The sequence below is a fragment of the Paralichthys olivaceus genome, chromosome 8, assembly GCF_024713975.1.
Source record: "Paralichthys olivaceus isolate ysfri-2021 chromosome 8, ASM2471397v2, whole genome shotgun sequence".
Classification (NCBI taxonomy): Eukaryota; Metazoa; Chordata; class Actinopteri; order Pleuronectiformes; family Paralichthyidae; genus Paralichthys; species Paralichthys olivaceus.
Genome location: NC_091100.1, coordinates 6,133,093 through 6,149,638, shown reverse-complemented (window position 1 = coordinate 6,149,638; position 16,546 = coordinate 6,133,093). Strand labels below are relative to the sequence as shown.

At 39.4% G+C, this 16,546-nt stretch overlaps 1 protein-coding gene across 5 annotated transcripts; it reads right to left on the bottom strand.

The window, feature by feature from the left end:
* Positions 1-635: 635 nt before the first annotated feature.
* arfip1 (ADP-ribosylation factor interacting protein 1 (arfaptin 1)) lies at positions 636-14,961 on the bottom strand. 5 transcript variants are annotated; one of them, XM_069530188.1, is made up of 11 exons: positions 14,704-14,939; positions 13,152-13,178; positions 12,640-13,004; positions 7,965-8,066; positions 7,164-7,272; positions 6,464-6,565; positions 5,088-5,200; positions 4,579-4,800; positions 4,292-4,449; positions 3,471-3,645; positions 636-3,367 (listed from the first exon to the last, which is right to left on the bottom strand). In XM_069530188.1, exons 3-11 carry the CDS (start codon positions 13,000-13,002, stop codon positions 3,212-3,214), a joined length of 1,500 nt encoding a protein of 499 aa, XP_069386289.1. In that variant the 5' UTR covers positions 13,003-13,004; positions 13,152-13,178; positions 14,704-14,939; the 3' UTR covers positions 636-3,211. The 5 variants fall into 5 exon arrangements, with proteins under 5 accessions (XP_069386289.1, XP_069386288.1, XP_019956842.1 ...); XM_069530187.1 differs by lacking the exon at positions 13,152-13,178 and having other exon boundaries at positions 14,704-14,961; XM_020101283.2 differs by lacking the exons at positions 6,464-6,565; positions 13,152-13,178 and having other exon boundaries at positions 14,704-14,961.
* Positions 14,962-16,546: the final 1,585 nt, after the last annotated feature.

Below are 16,546 nucleotides of genomic sequence, written 5' to 3'. Positions count from 1 at the left end.
CAACAATTCTTACAATTGAGATGAAACACACTAGTGAAAATATCATCAAAACAAATCCCTTCCACCTAAATCCTGGACCTTTAAAAGGAACTTTAGAAAAATTAGATATTCAGAACCAAATTGATGGAACGTTGCATTACAGTGAAAGGAATGAGTTTATGGAACAATCTCGACAAAGATTATATTTAAAAAAAGGCATAAATGACATCATGGGGACAGTGACAGGAGAGTATTATCCACATCCAGTTAAATGTATATGTGTGTGTGTGGTGGGCTTGTAATTATGAAAAACCTAAAGGTGAATCTAGAGATCCTGAACTTGAGCAAACAAAAGACTCAACTACAACAATGTGAATCTACACAGATGTCAACATAATGTGAGAGTCTTTATAATAAGTCACTGCTTTTGTCAGGAAAGGAAAAAAATGATGGAAACACAAAATGACAGACAAAACAAACTTTATAGGATTGTGTAAAATCTCATTAAGCATGTAATGGATTTATTTCCTGGTCCCACTGTCAATAAGTCAAATGCACTCGGAGACATTACCTGGCTTCATATTTCTTTGTTGGCCCCTGGGTGTCACTTTCAAGCGACTACCATGAAAACCCAACAAAAAAAACCTCTGGAGACGTTTAAAGAAAAGAAACTTTTATTTTCCCAAAGAGGTACCACAACATTCTGAATCTTTTTTAACTCACAAATTGTTAATGTTTCATCATTACAAAGGTAGAGATCCAGTACATATTAGTACTAGCAAACCATTCTGTGGGTCTTCAGGAAAAAAAAAAAAAAAAAAGAAACAAAGAACAAACAAAGCCAAACGGCTGCATTGGTCATAGACTACATACTCAAGGTAAAATAGAGAATATTACAAATATATATAATTCCACCTATTTCAAGGAAACAAGAGATTGTTGTCCAAGGTTCACACTCTCACACTGCTACAGTGAGCCGTAGTAAAAGTACAAATAACAAAGTGAGGATATGATGGCTGGTTATAAATACCAGGATGTCCCCTTTGAAAAATATACTTTTATAAAGCCCAATGAAGGAAACCGTTCAGCAGCACAGGCAAAGGATGCTGGTCTTTTAAAACTTACAAAAGACAAAAAAGTTTCTCAAGTTAATTGTAATTTGGTTCACACCTTATATATCATACAGTTCTTACAAGTTGTTTTGTTATTAGCCTCAAATGCATTAATGTGCATGTGTGCAATATGGATAAATACCTTAAGAAACATCATTTCATCAAAGAGATTTTGACTTTCTACAGTTAATGGAGCCTTTACTATTAAAAACAAAACACAGCTTTCATTTTGTTTTGTGTGGAGTGTTTACACATCATATAGACTTTAAATATATCCTTGGAGTGTGTGTTTGTGCGTTTGGTCCATTCTCTTCCATCAAGAGTGGGTCCTGAAAACTGGTAGTGAGAGTGCCTGTTTCCCATTAAAAGACCAGTTAGCATGAAGGAGAGGAGCGGAACAAATTTAGGAAATCAAGGCACATTTAGTCACATAAGGCTGGTCCTTCTTTTTCTCTGGAATTAGGGAGAATCAACACACTCGTTCAGCCATATGAAAATAGGGAATTTCTAAAAATACAATAGGGTCCTATTGATTTGATTGTGACTACATACACCCTGTTCACACCCGAGCTGTCTCTATACACAAATCATTTCTGTTTGCAAAGACTGAATTTGACTGTTTTTAAACAAGAGAGGCAGCATTAGCACTTCCAATGTCTATTTACCAGAACATAAAATAACAAACACAATTGAGAAAATAGTCCTTGAATGCGTCCCAGACCACCTTCGAATCTGTCCGAACCATCGGTTGTCACATCATTTAGGTGCTTAAGAACCTTTTTTTTCTGTGACACATGGTAATGCCAGGTTTGAAGAGGCCCGTCATCGTATAACATGTGACGTTTATTTTTGAACGGCCAAACTTTTAAATCTCAATTTAAGAGGAAGAGTTTGACACTTTAGGGAAATATCACACTCCATAACTTGTTAGCCAAGCTTGGCATGAAGACTGGAAACAGGGAAACCGTTTGCCCGCCTCTGTCCTGAAGGTACAACACCCTGCCCCACATAAAACCACAACTTTTTTTTTTTTTTTTTACACTTTGGCTTTTGTATTAGTGTCATTAAGAGACTAGGGAGATTTTCGTAACATTCGGACAGGGTCAGAATAGCTGTTTCCAGTCTTTATGCTAAGCTAAGCCTAACAAACTAGCTGCTAGCTTTTATTAAAGGTACAGTGTATAGAATTTAGTGACATCTAGTGCTGAAGTTTCAGGTTGCAGCTGAATACCCCTCACCTCACCCTCCCCTTCTAAACATGAAATAGAACCTGTGGTAGCTTCAGTTGTTGCTTCAGGTTTTTAATTTGTCTAGTCTGGACTACTGTAAAAAACATGGCGGCCTCCATAGAGAGGACCCGCTCCTGATGTATATATAAAGTATTTAAATATAAAGGGCCAATTTTAGGGTGAAGAAAACAACAATTTGTACAATTTAGATGAAACACAGTACACACTGAATCTTTAAATGACAAATATGAGATGGTGTTGATTCTCTGCAAGAAAGCAAATTTCCCCAAATGTCAAACTACCATTTTCAGAATTCAGTGTTTGCTTGTAAAGATGATCAGTTTGCATAATCCAGACATCTGAATGTCATGCCCCCCCCCCCCTTTATCACAACACGAGTCAAGGAAAATCTCAGAAATGTTGATTAAGTAATCTTCCTTGATTAAGCATGCATCCTCATCTCAGTCTGCTGGTGAGAGAATGAAAAGAATGTGAACAAAATGGCAGACGATTTAAATCCTGTAGCTGCCCGTTCAGAGCCAGCATGTCTGCCGTGCTGGGATACAACATTCATAAGCTGGAATACAAAAGACCATGAAGTTTCCGGATGTGTTTACTGCAGCAACTCCTGTTCAACGTTTTTGTCAAACAGTATAAAAGTGCATTTCCTAAGATTTGAAATTCATGTACAGCTGAAAAGAATTGTTTAAGAACAAGAGTAAAACAGATTGTGGAATTTTTTTTTTTGTTAAAAGATTTACAATTCGGAGATTTCAAGAGACAGTTGTAGAGTTGTAGTTGTGGAAGAGGGTTTCCTGTTGTTTGTTTTATACAACTTGACATTTCCTGTCAAAACCCCAAACTGAGCCACTCTGGCTTTGAAAGGAGTGATTAGTGCTCTTCCAGCCATGATGGACTGTCCCCACCTGGCATTTTCAACTTGATGTGGAACTGCTTGAGTGTCTGTTCCAGCTGCTGTTGGTTTCCAGCGTAGTACGCAGCTATGGCATTGTGGAACAAGATGAGCTGGTTGTGCAATACCTTCACCTGTGAGGGAGCAGGGGAAGGAAAACAGAGATTATAAACAGATTTAAACTTTGATGAAGATGGTGTATTGGGGGAGGTAGAGCAGATTTAGCTTCTCGCTGACCTTGTTCTCTTCCAGGAACTTGAGCTTGACAGAAACATCATCTCGCATCTTCTCGTACTTCTCACGATGGAGCTGGAACTGCTGCTGCGAATGCTCAATCTTGGGCATGGTGGTGGCATCACGGGGCCCCAAATTCAGCTCCTCCAAATCTGTGCGGTATGCGTCATACTCAACCCTGGGGAAGTGACGACATCATTTAAACACCATCTAATGTAACCTCTGCACCCAAACTCAGATTATATTATATATCCACAAGATATGTTTTACATTGTTTTGACTATTTTAACCGCCCCAATCAATATTCAGACGTTAACAATGTGTGATGTAAAATGTTGCTCATGGTGAATTATCACCTGACTCTGCAGTTCCTCTTAGTTTTACTGAGCATTTTAATGTTGTTCAGCTCATTGTTTTAGTCTTGTGTTGTGCGATTTTAAATGTTTTGATTCAGTCTGACGGCTCTCATCAGTATTATTTATCAGACATGGCAGATGTTCTTAGAGAAAAGCTCAAATAATCCCATCGATCAACAGCTGTCGAGAAACAAAAGGCAGTCACAGAGCTGTCAACTCACTGGAAAAAAATAATTTAGCAGCAGTCCAGAGTGAAAGGGCAGCAAACAAACACTCCTCTGAATGAATCGCACTGTTCTTCTGTTGTCTGCTGATGTGTGGACTGTTTGCACCCACATTCATTAACTTTATAAAGATGATATGCGAGTGCTGTATTTACAGATTTAAGTTTGATAGGCAAGCGTTTCTTGACCAGGCACAGCTTGAAGAAACGGTTCTATAAAATTCAAACATATTTGTGCATGTTACCTGGCTACTTCATACTGTTTGATATTAATCATGGTGTCTTCGATTGTTTTTTCCACGAGTGTGTTCACACTGGAGATGAAGAAAGTGATGGCACCCAGCAGGGTCTCTCCATTTTTGGACAAAAGCTTTTGGGTTTCAGCATTGAAACCAAATTCCTCCTGAAAAAAACACAATCAAACAGATGAACAGGAGTGTTAGAGGTTAATAAAAACTTTATGAGTCAACTTTGTTGTTACCACGAAACTAGACAGGTTAACAAATCATTGTATCAATAGATATGGACTCACATAGAGTTCTGGAGACTTGAGGCTGAGGTCAGCGAAGGCATCACCCAGCTGCCTTTGCGTCTGCATTATCTGGGACAGCTGATTGGCCAGCGTCTGAGCCAGCTTTATCACATTCTGGTACTTTCTCTTGTTGTCACGAAGGACTTCAATCTGAGCCTCCAGCTCCAGGTCGACGGTCCTCGAGCCCCGACCCAACTTCTCTGACAGGATCTGCCTGGTACACTGCAGAGGAAAGAAGGCTGATTAACACACACGCTAAACTTTTAGGAGACTGTAGGTGACTGTGAGGAGTTTGTATTTGACTCAAGAGAGAAGGGGGAGACGGACTGAAAGAATATATCAAAAGAACACGGTGTAGTATATTACTTGTCTAAGACGTGGTTGTCAGTTTGGGGTATAATTCACTTTGTCTGCCAACAACCTAATTGACTGAGAGAAGATAAAGAGGCTGAGGAGAGTAGCAGAATGAAGGAGGGACATAAAAATAAATCAAGGACATGGAGGTTTACTTTATAAGTGTTGATGCTCCACTTTCTCACTAGGTCCAGTTTTTCCATGGCTGGGTTCTTTAAGTCATCTGAAAGGACCACGGCTCCAGCGTTTGGCTGTGCTTTCATTGCGCCTGGACAATTAAAAGTCATTCATTCATTTAGTTAGTGATTAAGTTAAAGGATTTGAAAGCTAGAAAGCCTGTGGTGAAAATTAGGGCGGCAGAATACAAGTTATTATCAAAACAATGTCATTAGGTTGTCTTGTTGACACTGAAACTACAACACAGAACAAATTAAAAGACATGAGAGAACACGGGTGACATCTATGATAATTCAAATCAAAATGAGAATACAATTAGTCACAATAACCAACTTTGAATGTGCTTACAATTGCAGCAAAAATTTTGGGCACAGAAGGAAAGATATGGAGTCCTGAAACTGACGAACTGTAGTTGAGGGTTATCTGAAAAAGAACGTGTATAGCCAACTTCTGGTTTGATCCCTGACTCCTCCAGTCTGCATGGTGAAGTGTCCATGGGCAAGACACTTAAACGCATACATTAATGATTGTGCCGGCAGTTTGTTGAACGCGTGTGTTCAAGAAGCACTGCTTATAGAAACTTATGAACGTATGTATGACTGGGTATATGTGACGCTTTGACTGATTGATAAAAGACTGGAGAGTGCTACATAAATACAAGACATTTACCGTTTGATAAAAGTTATAAATAGCTGTATAGTGTATATATAGCATGTGTTTAGCAACCAGTGTTTTCAGTTATGTTTTGTTTTGTGTTACCAACTGATAGTTGGAAAAAAATATATTCATTAAAATATTAATTTTACTTTTGTGAAATCAATGAATTGAAAGTGAAAGGCAAAGTATACAATGAATGAGTCGTTTGCATTTATATTTCTTTTGTCTAACCTTTTCCCACATTAAGTCAGTTTCGGTTCTCCACAGAGCGGGACTATCATTGCCAACTTTTGCGATGACAAAGGTTGCAAGCAGGAGGACCCACTGAGATTAAACGTGAAAGTTTTCTTTCCAAGCCAAGCAAATGCTTTAGGCATCAAGAAGTTGCATTGAATCTAGAAATAGTGATGCCTAGATTTTTAAAAACACACTAAGGAGAATATAAACATTTACAAATAGCAAGTGCAAAGCAGACAACTACTTCAATTAGCCCAGACCTATGCAATGGCAAAGTTTGCAGAGCCAATAAACAAGAAAGGGAGAGAGGAAAGGTTTGATTCTGAATGGAGCGCAGCCTGTGGGAACAAGGAGAAGGTAAGAAACTGATGAAAACCAAGAAAGGTCGAGTAGATTGTGGTTAATTTAGTGTGCAGATGGTGATGATTCAGTATCATCTCGTTCATACTCCTGCGGGTACCTTGCTCAGCCTGACTATCGCTGGAAGAGCGCGCCAGGCGCCCGGCAACAGCTGAGCTGGGAGCTACAGGTGCCACGGGAGACGAGGGCAGGCTTGCTGACCCTGGGAGATATTCAGAGTTATGATACATTACTAGTATGATTCATTAGTATTTCACTTTTCCTCCTACACAAGTGTAAAGGGGAATTTGTCATTGATGTTGATTTCCTTTGGTTTTATTTTGAATAGCAGCTCTCCCCATGTCGCAGAGTGGATGTTTTAATGAACAAAAGCGTCCTCATTCTGTGTCAATAACATGGAAATAGCCATGGCAACATTGTGGTAAAACGGTCAACAACAGCTTGCTGCTCTATGAGGAGACTTTTATTTGCATTTGGAATAAGGGTGATAAGGGGGCGCGATGATGAAAAGGAAAGGAGGGTAACAACCTGGAGATCAGAGGAAACTCATTATATTCAATTGGATGTCCACCTTTACAAATTCAAATGTCGGCCCTTTTTAATTTCACACAGAAAAAACCCACAACATAGAGCCACAGGGAATAGAGATGGTTTTTAAAATCACCGAATGCTGCAAATCAAATAACAAATAAATAAATAAAACCTGAATGTTTCTAATGAGCTGCTGCATCTTAAGAAAGTCAGCGAGGCAAAAACAAAAGTCAGACAATCATAGTGAAAATGAAGAGTGGAGTTTATACCTTTGTATGGTCCTGATTCAATGATGCCCTCTGTAGTTGAAGCAAAGTGGCTGGAGGAGACACAGGACTCTGAGAGGTTTAGGGCACCAGGGCCAGCAGGGTAAGGGTCCTGTGAAGAATTCAAACAGGGGCTGTATTAAGAGGTTTAGTGGTTACGTGCAGACACTCAGGAATGGCAGTGAAAAGGTTTGGTGAAATTCCTATATTTGTAATCCACCAAAAAATTCAACAAGCATCTGCATCTCTATACTTAACACTTGTTATTCACTTGTGCTAAAGTGATCATTTGTCTTCCTCATACATGATGGTAACTTTTGAACGTTTTGATGGTCAAAGAGAAAGAAGTAGGGCCCTAAAAACGTATCAGTTGGCTGAAGAACTAAGTGGTGTCTGCCTTCTGGTGTGTTTGCTATTTTCATTTGACAAAACTATTTATGTTCATTTTCTATATTATAGGTTCAGTATGGTTATTGTTAGTATTGGTTGTATTTGTGTTTCTTTTAATTGTAATAACCACAATAAAATGTATTTGTCTTAGGGGTTCAGTATCAGAATTTCAGCATCAGCCCCAAAAATCCATGTCAGTCGGACTCTTGAATGAATGAATCTGAATATATACAAGACGTTTTCCAGTTTCTAACAATATAATGGTCAATTAATGATGAAAATAGGCGTTGGTGCAGTGTGGAGTACACAGAGATGTCACTGTTGTTGTTAAAGACATCATCTGTCAACCTGATGACCTATTCAAGGCTTTGCTTGTGAGTAGACATTCTGAAAAGTCTCTACATAAACTCTTACCCTCTGGAATACTGTCTCTGGGCTCTGATCCAGGTCTCCATTGCTGGTGACTGGAATCTCAGCGGCTGCGCTTCTATGAGACTCCTCAGCCATCGTGCGTTCCTATAATGGGGCAAGTGAAATGAAGCAGGTTATTGCTCAAAGCTTCCTGCTGACAACCTGAGGACAGCTCACCACTAAGCAAACAGGATTCAAGGTCTACTAGTAGGACACAGTAGCTGTTGACTGCCATCTTGTGGACACTGCTACAGTTGAAGTTACTGGTCTGGGCCAATAAATCCTGGAAAATAAAGGAAGGTCATTTGTAGATATGACAATTTTACCAATTTGCAATATGGATGCAATGAAACCACAAAAAGCTTTATCGTTTAGGATTATAATTCCTTAAAATACTGTAATAACATAGATTAAAACATTTGAAATGTGCAACTGAACTGTCCAATCCCAGCAGATTACAGGAATAATTGACCTTCTTGCCAACCCATCCTCTTACAACTGTTCTTTTCATTCATTTGCGGGACAGGACGAGCGGCTTAGTGAGGTTTAAGTCAGTTATGTTGCATCATTACAGCATTACACAGCGTATGTAGTTCTTGAGAAACTACTGACATTGAATTTCAACTGTCTTCCAGTTTACAGAGCTGTGTGATTATGTAACTAAGCAGCTGAGTAAGAGCCTGTCACTGTTTAACCTTTGTATTACCTCCACATAAAACTCCTGGTTTGGTGGAGTATTGTCACACATCGACTTATGTTACAAGTGCCATGATTACTGTATAATACAGACACACCCAAGACGCTATGCAGTCAGCTAGTTACTTCTGACATTTGCTTTTCTCCATAGCGCTGCTTCAGACAGACAAACAAGGTTTACAGTTGTTGTTTTGTTCTGAAAGGACATAAGTTATTTAGATCAAATAGAATCTTTCTGTCATAGTTGTCATTTGTGGTCAAATTTGGAAAGGAGACAAAACTCCATTTATATTATAACTGAAAATCATATGGACAGACATGTTGAAGTCTTTCCCTGTGGATTAATATGACACAGTGACACGGTGGCTGGCTAGCTGCATATTTACATGTTGTCTCCCAGCGAGCCAAAGGGTAGAGACAACAGTTTGTGACCACATAAGTTTTGTTCAGGCTTTAATGAACTGGCTGCCTGATGCTGCAGGCTGAAAATACAGCTGTGCTACTTTTAGTACATTTTTTTGGACCTAATCACAGTGGACCTGGGAACTAGGCCACTTATCTAATCACTATAGAGCTTTGCATGTGAGCATGGAAGGGTCTTTCCATGTAAAGCTGGTAAATGTAGAATAATAACATACATGGCGAGGGCAGCACCACTGAATTGCTTTAATTTATTTTAATGATCAATTAGATCCCTTTGAAACAGATCCTTGGACCTCAACTGGTGTGTAAATAATGTAAATAGCTGCCAGATCACCAGGTAATAAGATCTAGGTCTCGTCTAACTGACTGGTTTCACTGTGTGAGTTTAGATGATGTGTTTATATCAATAACACACTTTAATTTGTTAAATCTCACACATTTACTGAGTTAATTTAGTAATTAATGACCAAATGATACAAATCCTTGCAGTACTGGGTAGAAACATCTGATTCTAAAACAGAGTGTTAAAGAATAAAAGTACACTTAAACTCCACAAACCTCTGTAAATACACAAAATCGAGGTTGGAAATGTGAGGATGTCTGTTTCCAATATAAAGTAGTATTGAATCCTGTATTGACAGACCCCAAACAAATATTTTACAGTCAAGTTAATAGAAAACATATAATGATAATCTATTATGATTATTAAGATAACGATTATCTGAAATGAGTTCCATAATGTTTGAGATACTCAAATCCAATAACCATTTCGATATGGTTTATAACTGAATGAATATCAAAGTGATTATATTATTTCTTTTAAAATAAAATAATTATTCTTGGTCCCGACTGAAGGTTGCTGTCTTAAACTCTCAGAGAATGTTTTATTATATTGATATATATTGGACTTTTGTTAACATGATTGATTGAATGAATAACATGATGTATGATCAAATAAGAAAGGGTTCAAACTGGTTTGACAAAGCTGGACGTGAGGAAGCTGACTGAGAGGATGCTTTCCTTCTTCTGAGTCAAAACATTTCTTTATCTACAACCAAAGACATGGCTATGGTCATGCGGCGGACATAAATACTTAAAGGCCACACGACGCCTGCATGCAGGCAGGCAGCACAGACATGCACTACTAGGCTTGTCCAGCGTCATAATGCAGATAAGGCAGACTCTTGCCTGACAACTAGTTTAAACAGATTGTCAGACAGAGGCACATCTCAGGTTACATGCATCTGAAAAAACAGTGACAATACAGACAGACTGTAACCAACATTTGCTGACCCTGTTTTTTTCCCCCCTTTAACTCCAGCTGAACCATAACTATCCACAAATCTGGATTTAAGTGTCATAAAGCATTATGAAACTAATTCAGTCATGAATGTACAGATGATCAGGGCTCTGAGCCAAAAAGATCCCATCCACCATCTGCAAACATTCTACAGGAAAGCCTGCTAACAGTGTCGGCCCAGCGGAGCAGGGAAGGTAGTTAAGAGACTATGAGTTAATCAGGCATATGTAAGGACAAGGTATGGCATGCCATGGTTTGCCATTCCCTGCAGTTCAGTATCCTGGATACAAGCTAACCTGACGTGAGAGGGAGGGATCGAGGGATAACAACAATGAGCTAATTGTGCAATTACAGTAGCTGTGTCAGCCAAAGAGGAAAAAAACTCATCTTGCCTCCTGAGCAACACACATGTTGCACAATGCTGGATTCAAGCTGCAAACGTGTTGGAAGAGGAATTCAGAATGGATGGAAATTTCTGGATGACAACTGTGCTAAATTTAGGGCTATTAAAAGAAAAGGGTTTAACAAAAAAAGAGGAGTTCTCTGTAATTTATGCAATCTTCTGTGCAATACAGGCTCTGGGCTCGCAGCCTGAGGAGTCACACGTTCCAATAACACAAGAAATGTGGGACTGCCTGAGAATGTGCAGTCAGGAGTCCAAATCCCTCTCACTTTGCCAACCATGTGACTCTAGGCATGTAGAATTCAAGGACTCTATACACACCCAACGTACAAATAGGAAAACATTATGAGGAAATGTGTGTTTTCACCTGCACACAAAGTAAGTGAATGACTGTAAAGGAGGGAAGACTTACTAACAGTAGTAATCATGAATATTATAACCAACAAATAATGTCTGAAGGTCTCAAACACGTCATAATAACACATACTGAATATACACTCATTGAGCACTTTATTAGGAACATGTGTACACCTGCTTATCTGAGCAATTATCCAGTCAATCGCATGACAGCAGTGCAGTGAATATAGTCAATAAATGCTGTGTGATGGATCTGGGCCAATTTGATTGTTTTTGAAACTGCTGATCTGGGATTTTCATGGAGAGTTTCTAGAGTTTTTTTCACAGAATGGTCTGAAATTCATTGAAAATTCATGAGAATTCATTGAGTAGCAGCTCTGTGGACAGATAACCACTCTTTACAACTGTGGCGGGCAGCGAAGCATTTTAAATATGTCGAAATTTGAGGCAGATGAGCTACAACAGCAGGAGACCACATCGAGTTCCACTCCTGTCAGCCAAGAACCTAAATCTGAGGCTGCACAACATAACTAAAACTGGACAATTAAGACTTATCCTGAATATGAATCATGATATCTCCTGGGACACACAGACAGTATCTGGCATCAACAGCTTGAAACCATGGGTATAACAGTCCAGGCTGGTGGTCCCAGTCATGGTGGTGTAATGGTGTAATGGTGTGGAGGATATTTTCTTGCCAATTTAATATAAACCAATCATTGTTTGAATGCCACAGCCTCTCTGACTATAATTGCAGACCATGTGCATCACTTCATGGCCATCTTCATCTTTTAATGGTTACTGCCAGCATCATAATGCACCAAGTATTGGTTTCATGAACCTGACAGTGAGTTCACTGTATTTTAGTTGTCTCCCCCTTCACCAGACCTGAATCCAGAGGAACATTTTTTGGATGTGGTAGAACAGAGGAATGTGCAGCTGACAAATCTGGAAAAATGTGGACCAGAATCTCAAGGGAACATTTCCAGCATCCTGTGGAAGCAATGCCACAAAGAATTGTGGCTGATTTGAGAGCAAAGGAAGGAACTGCCCAGTATGGTGTTCCTAATAAAGTGCTTAGTGAGCAAATTTTACATTGAGAAAGCCAACGTAACACAAAGCCAATAAACTGAGCAAAGCTTTGATTATGCCCAAACACAGACGGAACATCACAGACACTTCACAATCAGCGAGAAAGCCACCAACTGCACCAAGAGCAACAACGACACAAGCTATCTTTCTTAAAACCTCCAACAAAGCAGAAAGGAATCTGAAACACCACTACCAACACAAACAAAAGGCGAAAACACACACAAACACACTCCTCGGGGCTGGAAGTCAGGTTCATGTTTTTGATTGTAATCAGATAAAGCTCCAGAACAAACTTCAACCCAATCATTCTTTGATAATATAGGAAAGAGACCGCCACCAACACAGCCACATGAACAGGTGCGCTGCAAGGGAGAGCTGGAAAGCTAAAGCTAGAAGATAAATATCACCTTTGTTTCAGTGTGAGAATCTCCGCTTTCCTCCAGCGCCTCAGCTGTTTCACCATGATGATTTGTCTCCTGCCCCACTGTGTCTACACTGACAGACTCATGTGCAGAATCAGCATCCCTGTGAGTCACCACACACTCCTCCTGAATGTCCTCCTCACTGTTTTCTGCATTTTCCTCACCGCTGTCAATCGCGATGTCGTACAGCACCTCATCGGTGCAAGCTTTTCCCCTACTGTCGTCTACGCTCTCCTGTCTCACATCCTGACTCAAGCTCTCCTCTGCCTTGTCAGTCTCTTCACTTTCCATCTGAGGGTTCTCGGCTGAGGTCCTCCCCGATTCAGCCTCAAGACTAACTTCAGACATACCTGAAAACAGACAGACAGGAGGGTGTGAATGGGTCCTACCAAGCTGGCTGACTGCTTATAGTGCACTACTACCTAGGCCCCAGTCATGTACATGTATGTTCATCATTACATCCTTTCAGCTGAACTTCCCTGTTTAACAACACTTACTGCCGATATGGACGTATTCCCAGAATCCTAAAAGAAAAAAGAATTAGGCTGCTGCTTGAAAAACCTTGTTAACCTGTCTAACCAGTTTTCTATTTTTATAATGGTGCCTGGAAATAACATATATACTGGCTCATTTTGTACAGAACAAGAAAAGTACAGTGACAGTTACATTTCAATGGAGAAATGTGATGGATGAGAAACCTTTTTCAATTGATATTCCTCTAGAAGGGTTATTTGTTAGTGCAGACAGTTGGTTATAATAGATGCCTCTGCACAGTACTCACACCCACATATATAATACAAATAATCATTATACGCAGCCATACATTTATGCATTCAAACAAATGGATGGGAAATTTTACTGTGGTTTACATTATGCAAATAAAACAAAATTTGATACCATTGCTAGCTCAAATGTTTGTTTGGAAGAGTTCAGAAAAAGCAGATACTTGGCTGTGCCACTTAGATTTTAATGAAAAGGCAGGAGAGACCCAAACTGAGGCTGTAGTGCAAACCCCAGCATCTGAAAGAAAAAATCAAATGGATCATAAAGAAAAAAACAGAATGAAGTAGCTATTTAAGCTAACCAGTAATCACAAATCAGTTATTTTTATTGGACCTAAGCACATCTCAGATCCTGGATCACCTTATGTGCCCGGTCGTATCCTTAGGTCCTGAGCAGATACCATTCCACAGTCCCAGCTGGAGACCAGAGGGGGCCGGGCCTTTTCTGTCGGGGCTCCCACTCTCCCTCAAAGACAAATTTTTATAGATATCCTTTCTCTATATATCTAACCGTGTACTTCATCAAATTGCTATCGTTTGCTTTTGCTTTTTCTTTTATTACTTGTAAAGCACCTTGTCACTGTGCTTTAAAAGCTGCTTCTCTGGGAGTATTACTAGCAGTGCACAGCTTTTTAATCAATTTCCAAAAAAAACAACATTTGCTTTCAGGAGTTTGTGCTTTGCAAATACACCAACTGTACATTTTCCTCTCAGGTGCATGTGATGACCCCGAGCTACCATCAATAACCGATCATGTAAAGACAAGTAAAGACAGGTGACATGTGAAGTGATGTGCACCTGCAGGTTTTCATTACTCTGCAGGGAATCACGTTTATCTCGTGGGCACAGAGTTAAAACCGTGAAGAGGAAGCCAACAGAGGTTAAACTTTACAGCTGCTGAAACATGACGAGCCGGAAACACAATGTCAGGTGAATTACCTGTTGCAGCAGAGTCACGTGACCGAGTAGAGCCTCCAGAAGTACTAACGATACTTGTTTAAATTGCAGTACACTTTGTAGTATTGAAGGATGGAGGACACACGGATGCACAGCGAACCTACGTGTGGCTTCACCTCCCTGTGTTAGCTTAACGTTGACCACTCATCTGAGTTAACGCAGCAGAGCCATTGACCGTGTTGTTAGCTGACGAGGCCCAGAGGACTAACTTCTTTAAAAATAAAAACTAACTTTACGTGTTTGGAGTCATTGAAAAGCCGCACAACTCTTTGCATACAAGGAAATGGCGAGGCTGAAAACTTTGCGTTACCTGTGTGTGCGGCCGTGGCTAACTCTTTAGCACTGTTAGCCGTTAGCAGCAGTTCACTGGGTCCCTCCTCGGTGTCGTGGCGCCGCCGGACGTTTCGCTGCTGTCCGCGACGTCAAAACTCACACGGATAAAGAAGAAGGTTATCACCGGAGACGCTTCACTCTCCACAAGCTCAGCGGACTCACGGTTTGAACCCCGGAAGACTGAGCCACTGTGTACGGGGGCCCTCGGCTGTCATCTGAAGAGAACTGCAGCTTATGCTGGACGTGCGCGCCTCCTGCTGGTCAATGTAGCTGCATGCACTTAGAAGGATGGATAGATGGATGGATGGATAGATAGATAGATAGATGGATGGATGAACAGATAGATAGATAGGTAGATAGGTAGAAGGATAGATGGATAGATGATAGATAGATAGTTGGATAGATAGATAGATAGATAGATGTATGGATGAACAGATAGATAGATAGATAGATGGATGGATGGACAGATAGATAGATGGATGGATGAACAGATAGATAGATAGATAGATAGATAGATAGATAGATAGATAGATAGATAGATAGATAGATAGATAGATAGGTAGAAGGATAGATGGATAGATGATAGATAGATGGATGGATGGATGGATGGATAGATAGATACATAGATAGATAGATGGATAGATAGATGGATGGATGAACAAATAGATAGATAGATGGACGGATAGATAGATGGATGGATGAACAGATAGATAGATAGACAGATGGATGGATGAACAGATAGATAGATAGATAGATGGATGGATGGATGAACAGATAGATAGATAGATGGATGGATGGACGGATAGATGATAGATAGATAGATAGATAGATAGATAGATGGATGGATGAACAGATAGATAGATAGATAGATAGATAGATAGATAGATAGATAGATAGATAGATAGATGGATGGATGAACAGATAGATAGATAGATAGATATATGGATGGATGGATGGATAGATGATAGATAGATAGATAGATAGATAGATAGGTGGATGGATGGACAGATAGATAGATGCGATCATCAGATAAGGGCTTGACAATTGTTTCTATATTTTGTTTTACCCATAGATCTATGGTGATATGTTGTGGTTTCTCTCCTGTGACAAATGTACTTCGCTTTGGACAAAAGTGTCTTCTAAATGTCCTAAATGTAAATGTAGATATAATTTTTAACCCACTCATAAAAATGTGAAATAATGGTGTATTACAAATCTGCATGTCTGAATAAACTGCATAGCCAAAATATTTCAACTTTGCATAATATTTCCCTTTTTTATTTCCTGACAGTGTATATTATATATTTTAATTTGGGTCCTTTTCCCAAGTTTGAAAGATCCCTGAGAGAAACTGAAAAATAATGAGCAATAAAAAGTTTAGAATTTCTGAATTCCACAGTGTAAAATTATATATTTTTTTATGAACATTGAATTTTTTATGTCATGGGTAAATATTATTTATTGTCTCAAAGTGAGTTTATTTCACCTTTGGAGAAATGTGAGTGTGAGGTATTTGGACAGCTAACTTTCTCCTTACTAACAGATCAATCAACACCTTCAACACCCATATGTGCTGTAATTTGTCTGCATGTGGTGTCTGTGGTTTTATTCAAGAATATTTAAATATATCTAAATATTTATACAGTCACATGAATATCTCTTCTAGTGAATTCTCTTTTGGCGGCCTAGCATTTTTATAGACTTGCTTTCATGTGGTTATTATTTTCAACTTTGTTCATTTATTTTATACTGTCACATAACCTTTCTGTTTATTCATCTAACATTTGAACACTACCTTGTGTCTGGCCTCCTTCTCACAT